The sequence below is a fragment of the Mustela lutreola genome, chromosome 10 (assembly GCF_030435805.1).
Source record: "Mustela lutreola isolate mMusLut2 chromosome 10, mMusLut2.pri, whole genome shotgun sequence".
NCBI lineage: Eukaryota > Metazoa > Chordata > Mammalia > Carnivora > Mustelidae > Mustela > Mustela lutreola.
The window spans coordinates 8,224,712-8,244,765 of NC_081299.1; the positions used below are offsets into that span (position 1 = coordinate 8,224,712).

Below are 20,054 nucleotides of genomic sequence, written 5' to 3' on the forward strand. Positions count from 1 at the left end.
ACCTGGTGAGCTCTGAGGGCTCAGCATGAAGCACTACGCTGTAGTAGCTAAGGACCTGGCCTCTGGAGGCAGACTGTCTCCAATCCCAGCTCTGCCACTAGTGGCCATCTGGCTTCTAACAAAGTACTCTCTATGCCTCAGTTTTCCCATCTATAAAAGGGGACTGATGGTAGTACTTGACATATAGTAGAACCTCAATAAATGTTAGCTATCATGATTGTTCGGGGCAGAGCTCCAGGCCTCAGGATGAACAAGGCATCATCTCTGTCCTTGAGTGGTTCATAGTATAAGGAGAATGGGAAAAGGCAGCACTGAGATAAGTCAGTTATGGAGGTGAGCAAAGGGACCGTGGGAGACCAAGAAGGAAGCCCTTACCCTTGCCTGGCTCGTGCTCTGGGGATCTATGGAGCAGTCAGGGAAGGTTTCCCAGAGGTGGAAACACTAGGGCTGAGTCGTGAATGATAAATGGTGCTTACAAGGTAGAAAAGAAAAGTAGTGGTTTTACAGGCAGAGGACCCAGCCTGTGCAAAGGCCTGGAGGCATTCAGGATGTGTACATCAGCCCAGAGCAAGAGCTGAAGATGGCGAGGTGGGCAGTACCTTGTCTTCCAGAGCCCTTGAATGCCAGGCTAAAAGATTGGGATTTTTCCTAGAAATGCCAGGAAGACCCTGAACACAGACAAGATGAGATTCACACGTTGGAAAGAGCGCCCTGCAGGTGACTGGATACTGGAGCAGAGATGTGGAGTGGGGAAGGCAGGAGGCTGTGTCCTGGAGCCTAAGCCCCAAGCTCCCAGCTCCCAGCTCCCAGCCAGACTCCCTCTGAGGGGCTGAGGGGGGAGCCGGAGCTCAGCGGGACCAGAGAAGTTATTAATCGCTCCACAACGCCGCAGGCCATGGTCCATTTGCTGCTTTTCTTGGTCTGTTTTGAAACTGTGAAATGAGCTCCAGTCTTCAAGGCGGCTCTAATAACCATCCTGATTCTGACATTTAAATTACAGATGGCATTTTCAATTAAACAGGCGCTCTCAGCAGGTTTAATCTAGCTATCAGTTCTGGTTTGTTTTTTAAGTGCTTTTAAAAAAAAAAAAAAAAAGGCCAACAGTGAATGCTAGGTCTCCTTCCAGGAGGAGGGAGGGTCTAAGAGATACCACACCAACTCTCCTCTTCCAGCTCCCCCAGGGACTGACACAGCCTCCTGTCAACAGTCACACTCCACTGAACCCACCCTCTTGCACATCCAGTGACAGTCACAAAGCCACACACATAAATACAGATCCAACCTCTCAGCTGTAAGCCCAACAGCTTTGGAGTCATTTTTGTCACAAGTGTACTGAGGCCGTGCCTCTTCTGTCTGATCAGAGTCATAGTGAGAGATTCTAGAGCAAGACAAACCTCGATGGAGGTCCATTCTCTACGCGAACCAGCTGTGTGACCTGGGACAACTTGCTTAAACGTGATGAGCCTCAGTTGTCTCAGCGGCAAAACAAGAATGAAAATAAGGCCAGGTGCGAGCAATGTATTAAGGTGTCCAGCGCTAGTGTGGGCTTATATGAATGCCTATTAATCCTTGTGCCCCCTACTCTCCTTCCCTTAGACTGTGCTACCCTGCTGTCTTGTGGTTCTCCCATTCAGGATTTCCACTCCTGGATTCCTGGATTCCCCCCGGGGGTGGGAGTGGGGGTGTGTAGGGGGGAGCTGTCGCTGTCCACAGTTCTGAACCATGCTTATTGCTTGCCTTAGTTCCAGGGGAGTTATCTCCTGTCCCACCAGCCTGCTTCGCTTGCCCTGAAAATCTCACCACCACCCCGCAAGGCAGCCCCAAAGGCCCAAATAGCCTCCTAAGGTTCTGCCTCCCCATATCCCAAAGTGATTAAACTGAGCGCAAGGGGCAGAGACAAGGAAAGGAAGTGTGCCCAGACCTCCAGCCCATATCGACACAGAAAATCCCCAGCAATAGTCCAGCTGCTGGGCTCTAGCATGTGTGGCTGAGGCTTGTGTTGCTCTGGTTGATCCCTGCTCTCTTTTTGGGTTCTGGTCTTCTCTGAACTTTTGTCATCTGGACTCCGAAGTGCAGGCAATAGACCTTTGCTCTCTCCTTCCCTCAGCCCTAGTTCCACTTGGTCAGAAGTGGATCTGGAAGGGAAGGGACAGGCGGTCCATTCAAATATACCCCAGCTGGCCACTTGCAGCTTCTCCAAAGCCAGCTTCTCCCTAAAACACTGGAATGAGCACACACGGTGCATCAGGTCAAGACTAGAGATCCTGTCCACCCCAAGGCCAATAGACAGGGGGAACATCCTCCTGAAGACATTAGAAATTGGGGGGCAGGGGGGACATTGGGTTGCAGCTCAGATACTCCATAAAACAGTGTCTCCAAGGGAGGGTTTTATAAGAGAGAAAATTCTTCCAGTCGAAACTTATTTGCAGAATACGAACCGTTCATAAAGCACGTTCTCAACCACCCCATCACTGGTTCCAGCAGGTGTTCCGTGTACTAAGTACTATTATCCTACTTTATAGGGAAGGAAGCTGAGTCAGAGAAGTAGAGTACCTTGCCTAAGGCCCCTGGGAAAAAGCAGCAGTATGCGGACTTGAACTCTGGACTCAGGAAGTCCCATTCTCCCTGTCCTCATGCCCCAGGCCACCTTTCGCAGGAGGGTAGGGCAGTTGGCAGAAGACAAGGAGGGCCAGTGCCCTCTCAGGGCAAAACATGGAGCCTGAACTGAAGCCACGGGAATTCAGCCAGACGTAAGGAGGCAGATGGGTGTGCGTACTGCCCCCACCAGGCTCTACACACCTGCAATAGGTGCTTTCAAGGCAGGGCACACTGGGCTCGGCAAGGCTAAAGCTTCAACTCCCCAGACAAGTTCTCTACTTTCACCCCCTCATGGTCCTTCCCAGCATTTCTCATCTGGGCTCTGTACTCTGTCCCCCGAGCCACAGCCTTTAGGGGATGTGCAGGACCTCAGAGGAGACTTGAACCCCTCCCTGCACACATCCAAATCAGATCAGTACCAGTCCTCAGTGAGCACCTGGAGTGTGTCCAGTGCTGTACACAGAACAAACTTAACTCTGGAATAGGTATCATGATGTCCATTAAAAAAAAAATCTTACTGAGATTCTAAGGGGCAAAGAACTTGTGCAAAGCCCTCCAGCTCACTAAGAGTAGAGACACATTTGAACCCAGATGCTGCCTATATTTCTTCCAACCATGCCCACTACTACGGGTTGATGGCTGGGAATTGGGGGCAGCCTGGGGAGACGAAAGGGATTCTGGAAAGTCTTGGAGACAGAGCACTTCTGGACTCCCCCAGATCCAGCCTCCACACTACCCCAGGTGCCCCCCCTTCACGGGTCCATAAGCTTCCATCTCCCACACCACCTCTGTTGCTCCTTCCACAAACCCCTGTGGACTACAGGAAGCAGCCTTGGATGACCTCACCCCTGTCCTTCATAAGGCCTCTAGCTCTGGCCCCTCTTCCAAAGCCCTCAAGTAACTTTTATGCCCTAGAGGAAATATAATACTCATGAAATCGAATATTTGTTTTGAGCCCTAACCATGCCAGGCGTTGCACTGTGCCTTACACCATCCAACTTCCTTCTCATGTCCACCAAACAAGGTAAGCCCAGTCTTGCTCCCTATTGGACAGTGGAGAAAACAAGCTCAGAGAAATCTGGAGTCTTACTCAGAGTCACACAGCCAGCAAGGGCTGGAGCTGGTCACTCCTCTTCCTCTGCACCCATGCCTGAGCTGAGGACCTCGGCACTGCGGTGGCTCTCAGAACCCAACCCCAGGTTTGCTCTCTGTGTGTCAGCACCAATTCCTCTGGCTTCCTGAGGCCCCATGGACCAGGCGGTCAGATCAGGCACTGAAACTCCCCCCCTCCCCGCCACCAAGAAGCCCAGGTCTGCCAGCTGTTCCTACTTCCTACTTCATCTCCTTTCTGGCTCCAGAGTCTTCCCGATGCACACACACCCTTCCTCAGCCTGGGTTCTCCTCCACCCAGAGGACAATGGTGTAGGATGCAACCTCCCCCGCCACACACATCTGATCCCAGAACCGAGGTGGCTGACTCTCAAGGGAGGCATGTTCATTCCCTCCTATAACATGGCCTCCGTTTCCTGATCTGTACCTGGAAAGGTACAGAATAGGGGGTGCCTGGAGTGAAAACACCTAAGACAGAATGTGCCGGCAGTCTGCGGTGAGCAGGAAATAGGACAGCTCCTCTTTTCCATCCTCTTCTTCCTCCTTACCCTCCTTCCTTGGTCCCTGGGGCAGGTGTCTAACGGATACGGCGGAGTTCATCAGAATCTCTCAGCATGTGTTGGGAGGAAACGCTCGTAACATAAAAAGGCAACCGTAATATTAAAACATGACTTTATATTTGGGGAAAATAAAACAGATACCTAGGGCTTTCACAGTGCAGGCTGGATATAATCGAGCCTAGCAAAATTGTCTTGGCCATTGGAGATCGTTCCTGCATGTGGGGGATGGGACACCGATGGGGCCTCGAGGAGAGCAGATGCCCCTCGAGAGTCGGCAGTGCCACTGCGGGCTGAGCTGCTCTCGGCTCAGGGGGCACAGAGCCCCCTCTGCCCCCACCCCTCTCTCCCTGGCCAGACCTCCAGCTCCTGCAAAGCCCCAGCTTCGGCCCCCTCCCCAGCAACTCTCTCGGCCCCAGCTCATTAGCCCTGAAAAATCTGCTCAAATCCAGGGGGAGGGTTTTTCAGCTAAAATAGCTCCATCTTGAACCAGCTTTTTCCTTTCTTCCCATCATTAGTGAAAATGCAATCTCGGCACCTCCTGGGCTGTGTGGGGTGAGGGAACCCCCCCTCCCTAGGGACCCCTGGCCAGGCAGAGGGCCAAGGCTAGGATCTGGCCTGGGGGGGCGGTGGGCTGGGGAAGCAGATGGAGCGGGAGACCATGAGGGAGGCAGAGAGTCTGGGCAGAGCCCGGCTCAGGCCGACACCGCATCGTCCTCGCTGAAAATTGGCAGCACTCACTGACGGCAGGACTGTGGCTGGCAGACTGCTTGTCCTATGCCCCGTGCTGTGTCGAACACCCGCTCATTCTTGCCTGGAGCCCATGAGTGGCGGGGCTCCGTCCCAGGACCTATAACATAGGTCTTCTTCAGGCCCCACAGCCCTCCTACCGCCTTCTCCCAGCCTGTGGTCCTCCCTCGGTGAGTCCATGCCACGTCTTGCCCACGAGAGGGCCATGACTGGCTCAGAGGCGGGTGCGGGAACCCACTGGACTTAATGTGGGGAGTGTCGGGCCCCTTCCAGAGTGAGCCTGTCTGGGATGAAGCCACACAGAGCCAAGAGACAAAGAGAAAACCCAAATCCTGAATATGCCATTAGAACCCCTGGATCCAGCTATACCTGAGAGAACTCTACATTGGGCTTTTCTGTTATGTGAGCCCCAAATCTGCTTTTTCATTAAATCACTCCCAATTGCATTTCTGTCATTTGCAGCTGACAGAGTGGCAGCCAGTATAAGGATTTTAGTAAACCCATTTTTTGGATTGGGAAACAGATGCCCAGAGAAATTGAGCTACTCTTCCCAGGTCACACAACTATGCCTGGGCAGAACGAGTATCCCAGAGTAAAAAGCTCTTCCAATTTGTTCCAGCTGGGATTTGGCAGGGGGGTGGGGTTGGGGGGGGGGGAGGCAGGGACAGAGGGATGGATTTGAGGCCATTTCCAGCTTGGCCCAGAGAGGGAGGGACAAAAAGGTAACAGGTTGCCATAGTTACTAGTTCGCTGTGTGGCCTCAGAAAAACAACCTCAGCTCTCTGAGCCTCAGGCTGGGAACAAAATGTCTCACTCCTGCAAAATGCAGGTGGGCCTCTTGGGCAGGTGAGATGACTGCCTCTTACCCCCCCCAGCCCAGAGTACTGTGAGCAGGGGACTTCCCCAGCCAGGCGATAGAGGCCCCCGTGGTTGTCAGACACTCCCCACCAACATGCACACTCCACCTGGTTTTAAATTGTCTTGCAAAGACCAAATCCAATTTGGTATAACTCCGCCAGCTCTGCAGTGCAGAATTCATTGGACGAGAAGCCTGCTTTTGGGGGAATAATTCATTTTTCCGGTGTCGGAGAGCAGAGTAATTGATCCAGGGGGCCGATGCCTCCCTCCCTCCTCCCTCCCTGGGACCATCTGATGCCAAATGCAGCCCAAGACAGTTAGGTCAAAGTCACGGCAATAAATAGGAGGGGGGGCTTCTGCTTTAATATATTGGATTATTCCACTCAGTGGTGACGAAAAACAAGATCTAATTCCCTGAGAACGCCAGCTGAGAAAATCATTTCCCTGCCTGCTTCTCCTTTACTTGTTTTTTTTTTTTCCCTTTTTTTTTTTTTTTTTTTCCCCAAAGACATCTTTGTCTTGATGCAGGCCAGGAGGGCCTTGCTACATCCTGTACAACAAGAGATGTCTCTGCACCTGCCCAGGGTCTTCTATCTTTAGAGAAGATTCAGGACCCTCTTGGCCTACCACCCTCAATTGTGGGTCCCTAAGGACACAGATTTCTGCTCAAATCCACAGGACACTGTGGTGCTGAGCACATTGATAAATTATAACAAGAAGCCCCAGGAGATGACCGGTTACTACCGCAGCTCCACCTGATGAGACAGGAAGCTAGGAGCTGGTTAGGGAAGTGATTTACCTTCTCACTATTCCTCAGATCGAGAGTCCATTCACTGCTATCTCCAGGAAGCCCTCCCTGATTAAGGTCCAAGTTAGATGCCTCTCCTCTTGGGTTCTCAAAATACAGTGGGCCTTTTCCTCATAGCCCTTTTACTATTGATTACAAGCTGCCAAATTTGTTCATTTTACTTCTTTAACAAACTCACATACAGTCCTTGCTATGTGCAAGCCCTGACCTTTACAAATATTACTTTGTGCACTACCAATATTCATTCATTCGATCCTCATAACAACCCTCTGAGGTTGAGTACTATGATCAGCCCTGTTTTATAGACAAGGAAGCTGGGGCGCTGACTGGTTAAGTGACTTGGCCAAGGTCACACAGCAGGGAGGGTCAGAGCTGGCAAACTAGGTATTACCCCCTTTTGTTAGTGAGCTTCTAGAGGACAAGCCCTTCAGGGGTTCACTAGAGCCCCATGCCATGAAAGTCAAGTCATGTGGGGACAGCCTCTTGGTGTGGACAGGACTCCCTCCCTGGAGTGGATTCCAGCTGTGTGGCCTCCGGCGAGCCTGCGTTCTCTGGCCGTTGGTGAGAGCCACAGTCTCTCACACGGGAAGGGAAACAGTGCCTAGGTGTGCTGGAAGGATTCAGAAGTCATGCACCAGCGCCTAGCACACAGTGAGCATTCAGTAGGTGTGCAATACCATGAACTAGAAAATGCAGACTTCGGGGATATTCTTGCCACACTCAGAAAACAACAGAACCTTATCAATCCCGGTAAATGAAGCAAGGCCTGAGATCTGGATGGAAAGGTGGACTCTTTCTTAATAGTAGTAGCAAGACGGGTGAGTTACCAACAATTACCAAGAAGAATTTTGCAATCAAGCACAACCCATTTGCTTCTGGGAGTTACCGAGATGCCAGCGAGTCTGAAATGGAGACCTACTGGGCCAGAAATGGCAAGTGAGGAATGTTTCATTCATTCGGCAAGTGTGGTTGAATGCCTTCCAAGTGCATTGAAGCAACGTGGAGTGGGGGAGGGGCAGAAGCCCAAGGGCCTCTCAGATCCAGGTCCGTCCCAGCTAGCTTTGCAGGCCACAGTTTGTGAACTTGGCCACTAGACCCCCCTCTCAATGTGTCAAACTTCCCTTCCATAAATTGGGGTGACAAGTGAAGCTTCCCCCAGGGGCCGTTATGGGGAGCCTGTGAGATAATGTAGCCGGGGCAGGAGATGGACAAATGTTCGTCTCCTCCCCTACACCTCACCTCTCCCATCGGCCCCAGCGGTGTGGCAGTCCCCCTGACCCATGCGGGCCCCCTGTCTTATACAAAGAACCCAGCAGGTGCCAGGAACTGGGCCTGGAAGCGTCAGTGCTTGAGTTCCTCATAGACGCAGAGCGGGATGGCACGTGGGGTTGCAGGTCCCATTTTGCAGCTGGGATGAGGGGCAAAGCCAGATGAAACCCAAGTGCTCTGTCTCCAAATCCAAGCTCTTAACCCCGACTCCCGGGACAGGAAAGGAGGAGAGCAAGCAGGGTGGGGAGGAGGCTGGAGACCCCTGCGTGCAAGTTCATTTACCAAAGCAACCCCAGAATGGAGCCCATGAGGCTGAGACAGGTCACCGCACGATACCTCAAGGGAGGACAGGCAGGGAAGGGTGTCAGGTGGCCTGGGATGGAGACGGGTGAGAGGTCAGGACCTTAAGGAGCAAATGTCTTGAATGTTCAGGGACCCAGATGCTCCTGGGGAGCCTCCCTCCTTGTCCTACAAACCTCACCTGGCCAGGTGATTCCATTCCCTTCACAACCCCCTCCTTGACTTCAGCCCCTTCTCTCATCTAAGTAGTTCTTCCTAACATCTAACTGAAAGTTCTCCTGCTGCATCACCAGCAGACCCCTGCTGGAGCTCTAGGAGACAGCCCCCAGCCCTGATCACCCTGTCTGTAAGATTAGCAGTGGCTCCCGGCTCAGGGTGGTAATCCTGCAGACAATTAATTGGCTTTTGTTGGAGGAGAATGAATACCGTCTCATCTTAATCTTCTTCATTATTCTCCTTGTTCAGCAGAGTCAACACAAGATTAGGTTTAATTTATGGGGGAAAAAATAGCAAAGTCATTACTCACCAGGAGATCAGGACTGTATCTGCCTGGTGTTCTGTGTTCACTGCAGGGGAGGAGCCAGGAGGAAGACCCAGGGCTCTGCCAAGCTGGGGTTGAACTAGCAGGGGTGGTGGCGGGGGAGGGGGCGGGGGTGATATCTGCGCCCCCAGACCTGTTAGGGGCTGGATTCCCGGAGACCACAGTCATCCTGACCTTAAAGAACTCTAGCCTCAGAGGACCTAGCATCCTATGTATTTCTCAGAAGCTGGCGTTACAGCAGCACCAAAGGGAGCAGGAGGCCCAGACTCTCAGGCCCAGCCTCAGCCCCAGACAAGAAATCAGGCTTGGAATTCAAATTCCTCCTGCTGGTGCCCCCCTTCCTCTGCAGAGATTCGGGCAAGAGGAGCCCAGCCTGGGAACTCCCTTGACGATGCTGACACCTAGTGGTCATCTGAGGAACTGGCCTCTCTTCCCTCCTCCCTAGACTATAGCCACTGCTGAATGTACCATGCCTACAAAAATCCCGGTTTACAAAGAAAATAAATCAGAGGCGAAAAGGAGAACTTTTCCCCATTGCAAAACTGCTAAATAGAGGGCCCCATCAATAAATCTAAAAGAAAATTAATTTTACCTTCCCCAGCCCCATTACCAAAATGGCTCAGAAAAACGTAGCATCCCCCCCTTCCGCCTGAGGCAATCAATAATATACTTAGAAGGCCTGGAGCCCGACCACCCTTGTCATCTCCACTGAACCTAGAGGCTGAACCTCAGAGGCTCTAGCTTCTATCCTGGCTCTGTCACCTGGCATGTGCCCACCTTTGACCCTGTGCCAGAGGGAAGTGGCTAGGACTTGAGCAGGAAATTCAGCTCAACTGGATTTTAAACGGGAAAGTCATGACTATCTATACATTGGTTATATCCCTGGGCAAGTTACCCAACATCTCAGAGTCCGGGCTCTTTCATCTGTAAAATGGCAATATCTGTATCTACCGGAGAGGTCGAAGGAGACGGTGTGCTTAGCACAAGAATGGGTTCCCACCTGGTCCTAACCGATGCCTGTTATCATCCGGATAACTGCTGTTCCTCCTGGGAAATTTGGTTTCATCACCTTGACTGTAAGCTGCTCATGTCTAACCCCCATTCTTAGGTCCTGCTGAATAGAGCAAAGCTTTTTCCTTAAAACATATATACTTTGAAGACAGAGCACACAGCAGGTGCTCAGGAAACTCTCAGGACTGCCTGCCTATATCTCCAAACTCACGTCAAACCACTTCCCTACTTGCTCACTGAGCCCCAGGCTTTCTGATCTGTGAATGACTTCATTTCCACCTCAGGGCCTTTGCACTTACTGCTTCTACAATGCTCACCACCCCCCATACCTGCATGGCTGGTTTCTCCTCATCTTTCAAATGCCCCTTCCTCAAAGAGGTCCTCCTTGATCAGTTTGACAAAAGGACCACTCTCACTCTCTAGTTTGTTTACTTCACTATGAAAGTCAAGTTCCTAAATGGCTAAGTGAAATTCCAGTTCCACCGGATATTTGCTGTGTGGCCTCAGGCAAGCTGCTTAACCTCTCTGTGCTCTGGGTTTCTCTCCTATGAAAAAGCAAGTAGTAATAGCTCCCCCTCCATAAGGTTATTTTAATGAATATATATATATATTATATATATATATATATATATATATATATATATATATGAAGCTCTCAGAGTATTGCCTGATATGAATGCTAAGTACTCTATCATGTTGGTAATTATTTATTGAGCCGCTTGTATTTAGTTTTCTCTGTCTAGACTGTATATTCCAGGGGGCAGAGTCCTCATCTAGTTTAACCCTTCCTGGCAGATAGTAGGCACTCAATAAGCACTGACTGATTAGAAAGGACCTTCAGGAACATGCACCTCTCCTGAGTCTATGATCAGGGACCAGAGCCATGCTGCTAGCCTGTCCTCTACCCACACTCTCCCAGGCCCCCCCCCCCCCGCTGGTCAGTGTAGCTTTTCCCTTGAAGGAAGCAGACACCTGCAGTCCTATAATCAGTGGGGGAGGGGGGGTTAGGGGTGAAGCGCCCCCTGTTTGAAGCCCATTGCACCTAGGCTGAACCTTGTGCTTTTCGAATGAATCTGTGAGCCATATGCCACGTCTTGGTTTCTCAGTATCCTCATGTGTACGGCAGGGTTAACAATGCCCTCTCCCCCTTCCCCATCGTCAGCTGGGTCATGGGGATGGTGTGACAGGCTGTAACCCCATGAATGGAGTGCTTTGCTGCCCCACCTACCCCCTGAAACATCAGCCCTTTGATGACTCAGGAGCAGCTGTCTGGTTTTCCCAAGCTAAATGCCACCAGTGTATCCAACTATCCCTCTGGTGACAGGCACTCAGGGACAGTGGGTCCGAAGCACCCCATTATCTGAACCCCTCAGGTCTCCTCTGTGGGTCCCATGCTCTGGGATCTTAGGGCAGAGAATCTGGTCTCTGGTTTTCTGGCTCCCTCCTCCTGAGAGCAACGATCGTCTGCAGATGGCCTCACGGGCCTTGCATCCTTCTTCCCCTTCCCCCGTTCCCACCTCCCTGACTGCTCTGTCTCCCCCATCACAGCCCTGGAGGCTGAGGTTTCTCTATGCCCTCTCCCGCCTCACTCCGCATTCATCCCAGCCCTCACCAGGGGCCTTGGCTTTGGCTGCTGGCCACATACGCTCCTGTCTCTCCAGCCCAGAGCCCCAGACCTCTCAGGAGCCTCTCTTCTGACTGCCCCGTGATGCGGGGGGGGGGGGGGGGGCCTCCTCCACCAGCAGCACCTCCCATCCCCACATCACAGCCCTGACATCCCGTCCCCACGGGCACCTGGATTCAACTCCTACCTCTCCTGCTCACCGAGTCTCCATCCAGCTTCCTCCTCCTCCTCCCGGATGCCCCCGGGGGAGGTGGGGGTGTCCCAGGCCTCTCCCAACTCACCCTCATGATGCTCCCCACATGCCCATCCTAGCCTATCGCCCCAGAGCACCATCTTGCCTATTACTCTTTTGTGTAAACCTGGAATCTCACGGAGGGGTACCCTCTTCCTTCACACTTTCATCAAACCCAGCAAGACATCAATTCCCCTGACCGGCAACTCAGGTAAGTGTGGATGGTGCCTTCCCCACCAGACTGTGTGAGATCCCCTAGAGATGCCTAAGGATGCGCATAGGGCAGGGGCTCTGCCTCCACCTTCAGACTGGGAGTTCTCTGAGAGACTGAGGCTGTCCCCAGAGATGGGACTCCAGCTGGAGGCCCCCCCCCCCAAGGACACTGGAGATCTCTTTCCAGGGTGCCCCATATTCCTGGGACAAAGAGTGTCTTCCTCACCCCTGGACCCTCAAGGCCCTGCACGGAGCCTGGCACCAGGGCCAGGGCTTCAGGAATTATGAGGGAATGAATGAACCTGTGAACAAGTGCAGCCGGCCCCGCTCAAACCTGCCGTCCCATCTGACCAGCAGGTGGCAGCAGGGCTCAGAATCAAAGGAAAGCTGGACCGTCGCTGAGATTTATTGGTTACCATTTCCAAGAGGAGAGCGGCTGCGTTGAGACTCTCCGTCACCTATAGGACCAGCGTCCTGGGTTTGAGAGCTGCTGGGGAGGCCAGAAAGAGTGCCGGGCACCAAGGCCCTGGCCCTTCCCCTCAAACCAGCGCTAAGGGGCCAGCCTCTGGGCAGGGCTGGAAAAAGACCAAAAGACCAGATGCGAATGACTCCTGCTCAGTCCAACACCAGAGACATCCCAAAGTCACCCTCCCCATCTCCCCGTCCCCACCTGGGGTCACTGTCACCCATCCCTGGGCTCAGGAGAATTCCTATTCTAGGTGAGCGGCTAACAACCCCCTCCCCCCACCCCACCCCCGAAGATCCTGCCCTCAGAAAGGAACAAGATGGGGACCAAGGGATCCGGAGAGGCCTGGAGGGCAATGCCCCCCCCCCACGCCCCGTTCTGGCCTCTGGGCAGCTTGGGTGTCAGTCAGGCGCCAGGCCCAGCTCCCCACTCCTCGCCCTCACAATCCCGGCCTTTGTCCAGCCCGCCTAGGCCTGGCCAACTCTGCACCAGCCCAAGGGCCCCTGGAAACCAGAGCAGCTGGAACCCCACCAAGTATTTTTCCAGGCCGGGCCAGGGGCCCTCAGGAGACAGAGGATGCAAAGGGAGCGGTGTTCATTCATCCGTTTGTTCATTCATTCCTTCCTTGGACAAATAATATTTATTAGGCGCCCACTTTGTGGCAGGCATCGTACTAGGTGCAGGGGGTTCAGCGGTGGGCCCAGCCCAGGCCCAGACCCTCACCCATCTTACTTTCCAGATGCAAATAGATGCCAACAAAACCCCTCTTTCCCAGTGTGGGGGCTGGGCTTGGAGTATGGGGCAGGGGAGGCTGTGTGGGGGTCAGGGTGGGAAGGGGGAGGAGGCTACCCACTAGACCTACATACCCCAGACCTCTGCCCCTCCGAGGCGGCTGAGGTTGGGGTGGGGGTGAGGGGGGTCCCTCAGGGCTCCACCCACACGCTGCTGTTGGTCACCCGGGCCCCGAACCAGCCCTTCCAGTAGACGGAGTCCTGACCCGCGTGCTCGAAGCGGACAAAGCGGACGCCGGGCCCATAGTCGGTGAAGGTGTGGGAGATCTGGGGAGTGGACGTAGGAGGGTCAGATTAGGGCCCTGGCGCCTCCCCCAGCCACGTCACCCGGGTGCACTTTCCCGCCTCTAGCCTCCCCCGCTACTCCGGGTTTCTCAGCCAGGGTCTCTCTTCCACACCTCCGCCAAGTAGGCCCTAACCTCGTTCCGTGGGCGGGGTTCCCACGAGCCCCGCCCCTCTTCCCCAGGCCCCGCCCCATCACCCGGAGCCTCCAGATTCACCTGGATCCAGCCCGCATCGTCGCTGTCTGGGGGCACGGCCACCTGCCCGCTGCTGAACTCAGCCAGCACGTCCTCGTGCTCCGACAGCAGCTTCACGGTGAGCTCGTACAGGCAGCCGGCGTCGCTGCGGCCCGAGTACCTGCCCCGAGGGAGGGAGCGATTGCTCGCCAAGCTCCGCGGAACTGGTACTGCGGGCCGTGCCTGCTACAGAAGTTCTCATTTCTGCCCAACCCCGCCGGCCCGTACTGCCAAGGTGCCCGTTTTACAGATAAGGAAACTAAGGCCAGAGAGAGAAAGGACTGGCCCTAGGTCGAAACCCAAGGACTCCACCCCAGACCCAACTCTGAGGCTAAAGCCAGCTGGCAGGGACGCGTTTTGTTTTTTTCACTGCCAACCTTTAGAAATCAGGAGCGGAGGTGGATTTCCACCTTCTCCTGAAAATCCCTGGCCCATGTGGCCACGACCACTAGAGTTGGGATGCAGTGGCCCCTGGGGCAGAGCAGCGGCTCCAAGCTGCCCCTACACTCTCACACACACACACACACACACACACACACACACTCCCTGCTTCACCCCCTCCGCTCCCCCAGTCCTGGCCCGGCCCCATGGCCGCTCACCAGTCCTTCGCCACGATGGCCGGCTGAGTGGTGTCCAGCAGCTCCTCCCAGTAGCCCTCAGCCTGCAGGTCAATGACCTGCGCTTTGCGACACCACCTGGGGAACTGGAGTTAGGAGGGGGTGGCGACCCCTCTCCCCCTTTGCCCTCCACCCCCCTTCTCCTTACTCAAAGGACGAGGCGAAGTACTTCTTGACGCTCTCATCGTGGATGAATTCCGCCCCACAGTCTCCGGGCAAGTCCTCCACCCTCCAGCCGTCCCCACCGTGCTCCACGTCGCACCAGCCCTCCAGGTCCTCTGTAGGAACAGGACAGCCCCACGCTGGTCACCCACTCCCTGCTGAGGGTGTGCCTGGGCTGGCTCTTCGTCCGATAGTTGGGCGGGGGGGGGGGGGGGTGCGGAACGCGGGACTTGAACGGTGTGCGCTGGGCCGGTGATGGTGCGGGTAGAACGGAAGGCACTTCCTGTCCGTCCCCAGATTCTCTCTCCCGCCTGGGAGGGTCCTCCACGGGGCCGGTCTTGCCCTGGCTCGCTGAGAGTGGAAGGACCTGGGAAAGGGACCCCACTCCCCGCCCCCAGAGAACGGGCAGCCAGGGAGGCAACCATACCTACAGTATTTGATGGGGCCACTCTGCAGGGCCTCGGGACAGGGCTTTCTCCCACGTAGCCCTCCGAGTGGGCCAGCATTGTTCCTGCCCATTTTGCAGAAGAGGAAACTGAGCCCGCCCGGCCCCTCACCTTCTCCGCACGGATTGCGCAGCAGGTTGCGCCGCCGCTTGCTCAGGAAGTAGAACTGCTGCCAGTGGTCGCGCTCGTCCTCAGCGCCGCCCTCGGGCACCAGCCCCTCCTGCTGGCACTTGAGCAGCCAGAGAGGGGCGCCGTCCACCAGCTCCTTCCAGCGCAGGCACACCAGGCGGCAGGCCTGCACCAGCTGCGCGGCGGGCAGCTCGGCCAGCACGCGCAGCAGCAGAGGCTCGGGCAGCTCGTCCAGGTACGGCGCCGCCGCCGCCGCCTCCTCCTCCTCCTCCTCCTCCGGCCGCTCCTCCCCGGCGCTCGCCTCCTCCGCGCCCGCCTCCTCCTGCTGCCCCTCTGGGCTCACCTCCTCCTCCGGCTGGCCCACGCTCTCTGCAGGCGGGGGCGCGGGGGGGGGTGGGTGGGGCGGGGTGCTGTGACTCTGCTCAGACCGTCCCTCTCCGAGCTCGAGAACACCCATGCCTTGGGTAATCTGCCTCCCACCCACCCTCGGATAATCCGCAGCTGGGGCCCGAGATTCTGCGCCCAGAGACTGGTGCCCAGTGGAGGGGTGAGGACCACAGACCAGCCCCCAGTCGCAAGAGTGGCCTCAGAGGCCTCAGTTGTCCCTGCAGGGCCAGTAAACCTGAGAAGACAAGAGCTGATAAAATATTCCTATAAGGGCGTGCATGCATTGCACAAACTTGACTTGATGTGTCACACCTCCACTCCTTTATCCCTACCACCACCTCCTGAGATCCCTGCTCCCCTCATCTCCTCCGGGGAGTGCTCCCAGACTTCCCACCAGGGCATCTTCCCACTGTGGAGCTCCTGTCCTGCCCACCTATCGTCCTAGCGTGTGTGTGGGCTTGGAAACTCCTCTCTCAGGACCAGACTCAGTGCAAGAGGGCAGGAACTGGGTCTCGGACACTCACAGCTTCATCCCAGTGCCTGGCATCTGGAACCCTCTCTGGCACACTATCGGCAGCTAATGTTTACTGGGCATTGAGCAAGAGCTAGGCATAGTTCTGAGCGGTTTCTTTACTCTAAATCCTTACAGCCTCTCTTCCAGGTTGTTCCTGCTGCCGTTGCTGTTTCATTGATGAGGAAGCTGAGGCGTAGAGGGGTGAGACCCTCCGGGATCACCCAGCCTGGACTTGAACCCAGGCAGTCTAGCTCCAGAGCCACCATTAACCACCATGCCCTCAATGAAATAAGGTATTGGCTTTGGAGGCGCCGTTTTGAGTTTGATTTTGGTTCACCAAAGGTTACACCCCTAGTTTGAGGGCAGGGTCGTGGGGATCTGAGGTTGAACAGAAGGGAGAGCAGGGGTTGGAACCCCCTGACAGCCACAGCTGGGTGATGGGGGAGGGGGGCTTCCTGAAAAAGAGCAGGTATACGGAACAAACACATATAATAAATGCTGGAGAAACGAAGGTCCTTTCACTCCCTTCTTTTCCTACCCCCAGCCCTCTGTTTCCTCATCTTTGGAATGGGAGTAATCATTGGGCCAGGCCACTGAAACAAGTGCTGATGTTCTGATCCCCTGAGGAGGGGGCCAGGGCACTCTAAATTGTAAGGAGCGGGGGGGCAGATGTCAGGAGCTGCAGGCTGGACTGTGTCCTGGAACCAGCCGGCCTCAGCGGGGCCATCAAAACCTTGAGTAAGCAGATACTGAGTGCAGCATCTCGGGAGGAGGAAGACAGTGGCGAGGAGATGGGGCCACTCCGGGTGATGGGGGGGAGGGCAGTGTTCTCAGACCTAGGATGGTGGGGGGGAGGGGTAGTCCTAAGGGTTAGAGACTGGAAAGCCCAGGCAGGGGTAGAAACAGGCTGAGCAGTGGGGGAGGGCACAGGCAGGGTCTAGACCCAAGTCAGGGTGTTGCCAGGACCCCAGCCTGCCAGCACTTACCCTCCCCATGTGCAGTATTTTCTCCCCCTCCCGCAGTCAGACCCTGGAGCTCAATCAGGGTTTACCTCTTCTTCAGAGCCCAGAGCACAGTCAAACCTGCATAATACTCTCCTTTGTTAATAGCTCTTTTTTTTTTTTTTTGACACATCTTTATGATGTGGGGGTTTACCCTTTCTCTTTTCCAAAGAAGAAACTGAGGCCCAGAGAGGCTTACTAGCTTCACTCAGGAACAAAAGGCATGCAGAGAGGAAAATGCCAGGCCCCAAAGCCACATCACCTGCCTGTCCTGCTGCCCACAGCTCTCTGGGGAGCTGGGCCCAGTGTCCTCACCTCTCCACCCCTCCCCCTGCCCTGCCCTGGCCCTGGTGGACACCTGATGCTCCCCCGAAAGGTGCACCTTGCCCGGTCCCCTCTCCTGGCCTCAGGCCTGGCTCTCCAGGCCCCAGATCTGATTACACCCCCCCCACCACCCTTTTCCAGCACACACAACTCCCCACATTGTTGCCATCGGAAAGTTATCTGGCCCCTGGAAGCTGCCTCCCAGGCTGACTCACCTGCACTGGGCCCTGGAGGGGAACAGCTGAGCCCTGGGAAAACAGCAGGGCCCATTCTGGGGCCCTATAGAGGGAATGGCGAGGGGGTCATGGATGGGGAACAGGGGCTGAAGGAACTGGGAGTTTCAGTGCTAGAGGAGAGGCGCTTGGCTGCCTGAGCGTGCTTGAGTGTTTCCTGTGGCCTGCTCAGAGCAAGGCCCCCTCTCAGATGGGCCTGGTGGGGGCAGGGGTGGGGGAATCTGCAGACAGGTCTTGTTCCCACCCTGACTCAGCAGGCAAACCCTACAGGCTCAGTAAGGAGTTCAAGGGATGGGGAGGGGGATGTCTCTTGTGCCAGACAAGATGACTGGGCAGTCTCAGAGGGCCCTGAGCATAGGCAAGAGCCGTGCCCCAGCTCCCACTCACGGGCTGGTCTGATCCCCACTGGGCAACCAGCAACGCAATTGAAAAGCAGCCCCACTAGCCAAGGGAGCCCAGAAGGAAGACTGGGATGGGGTGGAGAGAGACGGGTAACCCCAAGAAATCCTTGGGGATACAGGAAGCTGAGGGCCACAGCTGGCAAATCAAAGAAGTTGATGGAAGAAAAAGGCATGCAGCCTCCTGAGATGTGTCCCAGACCCGAACCCAACAGACCCTCGGGTAGCGGAGAGGGGGGAAAGTGGGATGACTCCTGCCCTATGTCCCTGGTAAGCAGGACCAGGAGCCCGTCACCTCTGGAGGCCTCCAGCCAGCCAAAGGGCTGTGCTCTTTTAAGAATGTCTCAAGGGGTTTGCTTGGGTGAAAGTTCGCCGCGCTGGATGTCGGGGACCCCCTCGCTCTCTGATGCCCCTCTCTGTGGCAGTCGCCCGCCTGACCCGGTATCCCCTCCCGGGCTTGAGCGAGTGGATCCGGCTGGCGTCAGCTACCTGGTTCACCGTCTCCGTCCATCGCTGCGGAGGGCGGTCTTGAGAGGAGGAGGAGCCGGAGCGCTGCGGGGCTGCCCGAGTCCCGCGGCGGCGGCGAGTCCAGGCGCTGTCCGCGTCTAGGTCGGGGCCCGGCTGGCCGCGCCTCTTAAAGGCCCCAGCCTCCCCCCACCCCCCGCCCCGCCTTTGGCCGGGCGCCGGGACGCCCCGCAGTCTGGAGCGGTCGGCCCCAGGCCTGAAGCTACTGGTTCCTCGGCGGACCCAGGAGGCAGGGAAAGGTCGGGAGTCGGGTTTTTTAATGGGGGGGGATCCGATTTGGGGCGTCTTCCAGCTCCCTCCAGGGGTGGATGCTGGGAGGAGGAGACGAGGGGGCAGCGAGTCTGGGTCAGGCGGAGGGTGCGGGGCGCGCAGCCCAGGAGGAGGGAGGGGGACAGAGGCTCCTCCGGTGCCCCCCCCCCACCCCAGGTAATTTTCCTACAGCGCGATGGGGAGGCACGGCGCGGGGCAGGGCCGAGGGGGCGGGCCCGGGGCGGGGTCTGGCGGTCCGGGGCGGGGCCGCACGCTCCAGCTAGGGCAGGCCGAGGCCAGCCCAGCCCCAGGGCGGAGCCGGACCGCGCAGCGGCGGCGGAGCGCAGGTGACCGCGGGGAGTGGGCGCTGGGAGCCCCGAGGTGGGGGAGCGGGCGGCCCAGGGCCCCGCGGGCGGGCGGACTGCGCGGTTTCCGGGCAGGGCGCGAGGAAGGCCCGGCGCGGACAAGGCCCAGGCCTCGGGGACTGCGCGACGCGGCCGGGAGCGGCAGCGGAGGCGAGAACCCGGGTTGGGGTGGCTAATCGATGACCAGGGGTCTGAGCCCCGGCTCTGGGGGGTACTTGAAAGCCACAGCGCGAGGTGGGAAGGCTGCAGGCGCGCCGGGGATCCTGGGGCTGAAGCCCAGCCACAGGGGTGGAGGTGGGCGCCTGGGAAAGGCCTTTCACTATCGCCCACCCCCTCGCGAGTCCCAGCTGGGCAGATCATTTTATTCTGCGGCCTTGAGAAAGTCTTTGAGCTCTTTGGACCTACGTCGGAGACGATGATAATTATCCCCTGCCCCCAACCTCTCTTCCACCTCCGTTGGAGGACTTGCTGGGTGGTTCTGCCGGACTGCGCATTGTTACTTCCACTCCATAAATACAGACGGGCCTGCTGGAAAAGGCTTGCTCTAGAATCAGAGAAGACTCCGTCCTCCATCCCTGTCCGTGTGACCTTGGGCAGGTACTCGCACGCCTCCTGGCCTCCCGAGCGTCCTTTAGAGGCTGTTGTGAGGTGACAGTAAAATCAGTCACCTTTTTTTTTTTTTTTTTTTTTTTTTTAAGATTTTATCTATTTACTTGAGAGAGAGAGAGCGAGAACAGGAGAGCAGACTCCCCCGCTGAGCAGGGAGCCTGATACTGAGCTGCATCCCAGGACCCTGGAATCACTATCTGAGGCTAAGGCAAGAGGCTTAACCCACTGAGCCACACAGGCGCCCCCAAATCAATCACCTTTTATCAAACATCTGTTGCATCAGGTTATCTGAAACCATTTTAGTACTGTTCCTGACCTCATTTTACAGAGGAGGAAACTGAGGCTCAGAGAAGTACAGTGAAGATCCTGAGATAGTAAATGGCAGAGCCGGGATGGGAACGCCCACCGCCATGGGGTGCTGCAAATTTTCAATTCTGGGGAGGGAGCCC

At 56.1% G+C, this 20,054-nt stretch overlaps 1 protein-coding gene across 2 annotated transcripts; it reads right to left on the reverse strand.

The window, feature by feature from the left end:
* Positions 1 to 12,958: 12,958 nt before the first annotated feature.
* Positions 12,959 to 18,462, reverse strand: FBXO2 (F-box protein 2). Of its 2 annotated transcripts, none has more exons than XM_059135656.1 (6): positions 18,347 to 18,462; positions 14,983 to 15,369; positions 14,412 to 14,541; positions 14,246 to 14,341; positions 13,629 to 13,767; positions 12,959 to 13,395 (listed from the first exon to the last, which is right to left on the reverse strand). In XM_059135656.1, the coding sequence occupies exons 1-6, from the start codon at positions 18,366 to 18,368 to the stop codon at positions 13,261 to 13,263; spliced, it is 909 nt and encodes a 302-aa protein (XP_058991639.1). In that variant the 5' UTR covers positions 18,369 to 18,462; the 3' UTR covers positions 12,959 to 13,260. The 2 variants fall into 2 exon arrangements, with proteins under 2 accessions (XP_058991639.1, XP_058991638.1); XM_059135655.1 differs by lacking the exon at positions 18,347 to 18,462 and adding an exon at positions 17,442 to 17,511.
* Between the last annotated feature and the right edge of the window lie 1,592 nt (positions 18,463 to 20,054).

What these genes read in the sequence shown, in the direction of transcription:
- FBXO2 (XM_059135655.1), bottom strand. Translation starts at nt 17,496, where the DNA reads ATGGGCCCTGCTGTTTTCCCAGGGCTCAGCTGTTCCCCTCCAGGGCCC. An exon ending in GCGCAATCCGTGCGGAGAAG is followed by an intron (nt 14,542 to 14,982) that starts GTGAGGGGCCGG and finishes CTGTTCCTACAG; the next exon opens with AGGACCTGGAGGGCTGGTGC. An exon ending in GCCATCGTGGCGAAGGACTG is followed by an intron (nt 13,768 to 14,245) that starts GTGAGCGGCCAT and finishes CCCTCGGGGCAG; the next exon opens with GTACTCGGGCCGCAGCGACG.